The sequence below is a fragment of the Acomys minous genome (assembly GCF_964271855.1).
Source record: "Acomys minous genome assembly, chromosome: 7".
NCBI lineage: Eukaryota > Metazoa > Chordata > Mammalia > Rodentia > Muridae > Acomys > Acomys minous.
This window is the reverse complement of record NC_140488.1, coordinates 22,652,110-22,659,476: the sequence shown is the minus strand read 5'-3', so window position 1 is coordinate 22,659,476 and position 7,367 is coordinate 22,652,110. Positions and strand designations below refer to the sequence as shown.

General features: G+C 39.4%; 1 protein-coding gene across 3 annotated transcripts in view; it reads right to left on the bottom strand.

Annotated features, from left to right (window-relative positions):
* Nucleotides 1-979: 979 nt before the first annotated feature.
* USP26 (ubiquitin specific peptidase 26) overlaps nt 980-7,367 on the bottom strand; it is a 52,705-nt gene continuing 46,317 nt past the window's right edge. For 2 of the 3 annotated variants that reach the window (XM_084790099.1, XM_084790100.1), the window contains exon 7: nt 980-6,072. In XM_084790099.1, the coding sequence (XP_084646225.1) occupies nt 3,476-5,989 (2,514 nt within the window). In that variant the 5' untranslated portion in view covers nt 5,990-6,072 and the 3' untranslated portion in view covers nt 980-3,475. The remainder of the gene's footprint in view (nt 6,073-7,367) is intronic. The other variant, XR_014780711.1, reaches the window with a different exon arrangement.

The window sequence follows — 7,367 nt, the reverse complement described above, 5'->3', positions numbered from 1 at the left end:
AGATCCACCTGTCTCTGCCTCCCGAGAGCTGGAATTAAAGGCATGCTCCACTAATGAATTCAATACATCAATTTTTCCTGTTATTAAGGTTCTCACTCTTGCAAGCGTCTCAAACCCATTGCAGCCATTAGTCAAATTCAGGCAGGTTCCCATTGAATAGTGTTTGTTACCGAAATAACAGAAAAAGTTAAGCTACAACAAACTTGTACATAAACTCAGAAATAGGAACCAGAATAGTAAAAGTGGCAAAAAAAAAATACACACAGATAACTTACACATATTAGTAGGAATATGCAATGTTAACTACAGTCCTTATTTTTTTTAATTGATGTTATAGTCTGAGTTTTTTAGTTACCTTTTGCTGTTACCGAGGGAAAAAAACCACTCAGCAGCTTTGAGGTCTTAACATGGTGCTATGACCCAAACTACTTCATCAGTCTAAGGCACTCTGCCTTTGTGGTGGGCTTCCTTCACATCTATTGGCCACGTATGGTAGGCAGAACATCACATAGATGTGACAGTTTAGGTTTTTGACCTGAAAAATGGTGCTATCATGGATTACCTGCATGGGCCAAGTCTAATTATAATGATTTTTAAATATGGAAAAGAAAAACCACCAGCCATTTCACTGTTAAGAACGCAGCACAGCACTGCTAATTTAAAGACTCATAAATGTGGCTAAGTGCCAAAGACTGTGGGCAGTCTGTGCAAGACAGAGAAAGATTAATTCTGTCCTTAGAGCATCAAAGATTGCATCTTTCCTGACAACCTGGTTTCAGTCTGCTTATAGCAAGCCCAGACTCTTGATTTCTAAAATGATAATGTAACAAAATTTGTACTGTTTTGGGCTGTTTGCCTGTTATAAATGAGCCAGAAAAAACTAAGCAAAATGTTTTTTGCTTCTGGGATTACCTAGAAATATGATCCATAAATTAGAGATACCTTATATCTATAATAAACAATAACCATTCAGTCAGCATTACATTTTAAAATATTTTATTTGAAATAATGCAAAGCAGTACACAAGATAACATGAACTGAGTATCTCTCCTCTCTTCCTTGCTCCTCCTCTAACTGCCCTATATTTGGAAGTTCTACATGCTAAAGGACATTTCCAGTATATAAACTATCAAAAAAATCTGTCTAAACAAAAGCTGTTAATCATTTCTACCTTACAAAACAATTCCTTAGCCAGGTGTATGATGCAGGCCTTCAATCCCAGCACATGGAGACAGAGGCAGGTGGGTCTCTATGAATTCCAGGCCACCTAAGGCTACATTGTAAGACCCTACTGCAAAAACAAAACAAATCACCCCTCACTCTTTCCGGCTCTGACTTGTACTCTCCCGTTCTGAAGTCTATGTATATAAACGAACTAAAAACTAAGTAGAGGCCAAAACTGTTGGGGGTTTTCCTCTCTACATTAAACTCCCAACATTATTCTCAAGTGTCTCAGGATGAGAGAAACTGAGCAATTCCTCATTCTGTCTGTAACAGTTTTATCCATAAAAGTACTTCGATCTAAGAGATTCCAACTACCCATAAACATCAGCATATTTCAGGTCCCACTGGATTCCTACTGGATTCTATACTCGACCTTTACCACTGAGGAAAAGGAGGGCTTTACCAGATAATCTGAAGACTTGTTTAGTGTCCAGTGTCATCTACGTATATCCAAGAGCAGTCAAAAATTTATCAGCCTCATTTAGTGCTTATTGCCAGGACATAAGTACGATCCCAGAACAGTTTTACAAAACCAAATCCTAACAAAAGAGTCTTTGTGTTTTCATAGGAAAGGCATATGTCAAAGAAATAAAAAGGCTAGAAAAACTTTATGAAACAAGCAACTCAAATACATAACAGCAAAAGGTGCGCTACATACAAAAGCAGTGACTCCTAAATTTAATTGAACATAAGCATCTCCATGGGATTACTGTCCTCCATCCTGAATTTGGGGATTAGTAGGTCTGCAGCAGAGCCCCACATAGCCCATGAGTTCCTATCTTGCTGATGGTGTTGATCTTAAAATCAATGCATTAGAATACGAAAGGTGGGAGTCATAGCCTTGTTCCTGTTGGGTTAGGTTAGAGGCCAAGCTTCCACTCGGACCCTGATGTGCTTGTGGGGAGTGGAAGTAGGAGAACCTTTAAGGTGGATGAGAAAAAGAATCTGTGGTGAAGGAGTCCCGCTTTAAGAAAATGAAATTGGCCGGATGGAGAAATCCTTTTCCTCTGGCTCAAATCCTCAGTGGTATTGTGGTATTTGCCGTGTTTCTGACTCTGATGGAGAGTTGAAAACATTAGCTGAGGAGCTGGCACTGGAGCCAAGACAGAATCAGAAAATCAGGTGCCTTAAGTAAGCCAGGGACCTAAAACAAGAGGGCTACAGTCAATGAGCAGTTAACCAGAGTATCCTTTGGGAAAGGGTATCCAGTGAGGAGAAACAATCAAGGCAAAGCATATGGTTTAGTTTGATGATAAGGAAGCAGGATGCATTCTACAAAGTCACATCCAAGCAGTATCAGAAAGCCAGTGTTAGCACTAGGACACCCAACAGGCCCTCAGCTGCTCTTCTCTGGTGAGCCGATGCATGCAATGTGCCAACTATTCCAAACAGAGCATGCTGGGAAAAGGAGAATACAGTCACCCTAGTGAACATGCAAAGATCCTTCAATGTTAATTCCAGAGGTGGATTGATTTTCTTTTCCTAATAAGTAAATAATCCAGTTAAAGAGAAGCCCAGAAAAGACCGATACCAGAAAGTGGACTCAACAGAATCACAGCCTATTTTGACCACGGCCTAGGTCAGAAAACAGTCATCAAAGAACACTGTTCAGTCTTAATGAAATGAACTTAAAATGAATAAAATGGAAAGGTGGCCCACCCCACCTTTTTGTACTTTTCCAACTTCTGCAGAGATAAAATGTTCTGTTCTCTCTTCATTCCAGGATCCACCATTTTGTGACATCCACTGTAACAAAGCCAGGAGGGGATGAGGACACTAAACCATTTCAAATGGAGAGAGAGAGCAAGAATGCTCAGGTAACAGTGCTGTGCAGACTTGTCTGAACTGTGGTGTGCCTGGCACCTGTGCTTTTTTTCTGCTTATGTAAAAGCTTTTTCATTATAACCTATTATGGTGATCATGCAAGAAAGAAAACATAAATGAGACAAAATGTACTTTTTACTGGAATGCAAGCAAAATGAGGAATTTTTATCAATATAAAGGCAACTATGTGTTAAGCAACTTCCATAGTGAATACTAAAAAATTCACTATCAATGATAAATTTTGAGGCAAAAAAAAAATACAAAAGGTAGAGTTCCAGTCTTGCATCAGAGAAGAACATTCATTAGCATTAGCTATAACTATCCCATTGATGTGGTCAGGCGTGGAAAGGAGACCTCTAGGTAGATGTTTGTTGACATGTTGGTCCTTCTCTATCCAGGTAAGTAAAGGAGGCATATGCTCCTCTTATTACTGCTTTGACTGAGCTCCTCTTGCCAAGAGCTCTTCAAAGATATCATTATGCATGTAAAAGAAGACATACCCAGTGGAAGACCTAGCCTTCTGTACAAAGTCCTCATCTATACTTGTCACCTGCTGATCATTGTAAGAGAACCAACACTGCTTCCTGAAGTCAAAGGCATCACTGATATAGTGACCTCCATGGGGACTGCTCCCAATATGGTTGATAATACTAATGAGCCTGTAAACGTTTTGGTCTTTTGGATTAGGATTTTGTGGCCCAACCTTGCCTGTGGGCCTTGTCTTCTTATCAAAAACATCTTTGTTTCCTGGGTTTTTCTTGGAATCTGAGGAGGCTGGTGAACCCCGACTGGCACTCTGGGTGTGGGACTTTTTAGGTTTCCTGAGGTTCTCTGGCTGTTCCTGGGAGCTTGGTTTAGAATGGCTTTGAGTAAGTGCCTTTATGGAGGGCTGCTTCTCACTTCTGCCTTCATCACATTTCAGGGCCTGTTGGTGCTTTTGGGATTTTTTTGGACTTCTCACGTCATTTTTAGTAGCCCCACTGGTACTACTTGAATCTAAATTACTACCTGTATTGTCTTTGCCATGTTCCTTGATTTTTTCCATCTTATTTGTTAATTCTGACCTAACTACATTTGATGTGGCACCTTCCCTCAGATCTTCCTGCTGTTCTCTCTTTACATTTTGTGATTCTGACTCTTTGTCTGATCTGACACTTACAGTTGGGAAACCCTCAGATCTTGAGGCCATCACTAAATTATATGGCATACTGAGTACTTCAAAACCTAACTCTTCAAGGGGTTTTAGTAAGTCAAGATCCTTAGCATGTGAACTGCTGCCAAGAGGCTGAGGCAGTTTTGTGTTTTTGTTACAATGATGAGATAGCCTTAAATATTTGGAGGCGATGACATGTTGCTCATCTTTCTTCATTACCCCGGACTCATCAACACTATAGCGTTTCAGATGAATAATCATAACTCTAGGGAGGCAGCTAAACTTGTGCAATGCAATAGACTTGTTGTGCATGCACCTTTCACATCTATGCTCAAGCTCCTCTGCGCTAAAGAAAAGATCAAAACTGGATTGGATAGACAATCTGTGGTCTTTCACTCCTTGAGGAATGTTGATAGAGAGATAACTATTTGGTTCTCGTTTGAAAACAGTCAGGCCACAGTCTTTACAAAAAATAGAGCTAATCAATTCAAAATCAAAATTACTGGCAACAGGACAAACAGGCATTCTGTCAATAACAGCATGGTTAGCAAAAATCTCTCTAAGTAAATTATTTCCCCCGTATTCCCCTTCAGATTGCCATATTAGGGCTAATCTTTGTATGGTCTCCTTCAACTGAACTAAACAGAGACTTAAAAACTCATGCGCGTCATTCTGCCGGTGAGCAGTGAATACGCCAAATACTGGGAGGGCTTTTGTAATACTCTTAAGGAACTTCTTCCTAGATTTCATGCTGTAAATATCTTTGAAAACAAGCAGTTGCATCAAGTGCATGTTAAAACTATCTCTGGGAGGTTTAACCCATGGGAACCCCTGGTTGAATAAATCATTAACAAACAGTGGAACTGCGCATAGAGACTGTACTACCACATTTATATAGCAGCTGTTCCCCACATTAGGCAGACCTTGCCGTGTTTTCTCTGGGTTCAGTATGACCATCTTCATATACTCGTGCCACTCTACACCTTCTGCAATATAGTACGGTTCCAGCAGAAATGGTGAGAATAATTGTTCAAGGAGATCATTAATATTTTGAACATCAAAGTCAAGTTCATTAGTATACTCAGTCACAGATGGCAATTCAAAATCTGTCTTACTCCTTTCTGCCTCTCTTAAATCCATTTCTTTCTCTTTATCGTCACTTACAAACACCACTAACTTTGTCTCAAATTCCTTCCTACTGCCCTTCGGGGTAGTCTCTATTCCCTTCTTTTCTGAATGGCGTGAAGCCTTTTTCTTCTTTTTCTCTAATAACTCTGCACTATGACGTGTGGCTGATGAGGATGAAGGCAATGGCAACTTACTCAGCACGGCTCTTTTACTTTCTTTGGTGGTCCCAAGGCATTTACTGATTGCTTCTGAATGAACTTTCAGTGGGGAAGGGCCACCCAATTCCCGTGTGCTTCTGCGAGGACCACCAGATCGGCCCTTATCAGTCCTCCTCGCAGCCAGAAGACTATCTTGATAGACTTTGTCTAGAAATCTCTTCAGTTGTTTGGCATCTGTGGTGGTTAGTTTCTCAACAAACAAGAAATTGTTATTTTGAAAAGTTAAATATAGGTAATTCTGGTCTTCGCCAAAGGTTCTAAGGATCACGTTTTTAATATTATCCTGTAATTGCAATGGCTTAACTTTTCCAGTGCTGAAATAGAGAATAAGTTTAGCTTCCATTTTTCCTATCAATGTTTCAATGAATGCCCTTCTTGATTTAGACATTCCTGCCTTTGCACTCCACATTTGAACTTCAGCATTTATCAATATGGGTTCCATATTTTTGTTTTTCTTTGCAAATAAAATGCATGCGTCTTAGATTATTAACAACCTTGAAGCTTCAATTTGTTTCTCAAGTTCACCTAAGGAAATGACAAAGAAATAGTATGTTACTTTTATGTACATTGCCTACTTTTTAAAAAAATTGATTTATTTTTATTTTTTGTACATTGGTGTTTTGCCTGCAGAAAGTGCCAGATCCTCTGGAATTAGAGCTACAGACAGTTGTGAGCTATCATGTGGGTCATGAAAGTTGAACCCAGGTCCTCTGAAAGAGTAGCCAGTGCTCTTAACCTCTGAGCCTACAGGCCCCAAAATGGCTATTTTTTGTTTTGTTTTGTTTTTCAAGACATAGATTCTCTGTGTATCCCTGGCTATCTTGGACTCACTTTGTACAGTAGGCTGGCCTGGAAGTCACAGAGATCCACCAGCCTCTCAAGTGCTGGGATAAAAGGCATGCACCACCAAGCCCAGCTAACTATTTTTACTATTGGCTTAATACTAAATAGTCCTCATGTTCTGTGTATCTAGCCCTTTGGTGACTTTAGAGAAAACCAGTACCTTTGAGAAAAATTCATGGCTTTAAGAGGACAGAAATCATGATTACTGATGTAAAATCATGATAAAAAATAATCCAAGAAAAATTCCTTCAGTTATGAGAGACGTGCTCATATAAGACCCAAACTCCATTCCTCTATACTAAATCTCCTCTTCACTGGATTTTATTCTGATTGAATTTCAACTTTCCAATGGAAATCATGAAACCCTTAGAAGACTTTTATAAGACATACCTAAAAAGCATACTGAACAGTATCTTGGGTATATGTATATAATATGCTAATCTTCCTGTCACAGAATGACTTCACATGGAAACCAAAATAAATGTCTAAGCAAATAGAAGCCCTTACCCCACATGCAAATGGATAGCCCTTGGAGTATAGAGGAATTCATATATAGGATGCAGAAATTCATCTACCTCCCTCCAAATCCAGTCAGATCACCTTCTTTCACTTGGCACTGAGGAACCTCCACACATTTTACTCTTCATTGCAAAAGTAAAAAAAGAACAACTTTCTAACCATCAAATATAGGCTAAGATGTTTTCTGTAGCCAGCTCTGCAAATGTACTCAAGTTAGTTCTCTCTAGTTAAACCCAGTGGGGAAGCTAGGAGATGGCTAAGTGTTACAGCATATGCTTAGAATGCAAAAAGTCCAGTGGTAATCCTGAGAACAGAAAATAATTTTTACAAAACCAGTGCAGAAAGATCAGAGTAATCTGGGGGGAAATTTGTATTAATATTATCAACCAACAGTACAAGCATTTACATCAGAAAACCTGCTCAATAATTCACTGGAAGTTGTGTTTTCTCCCAAATAC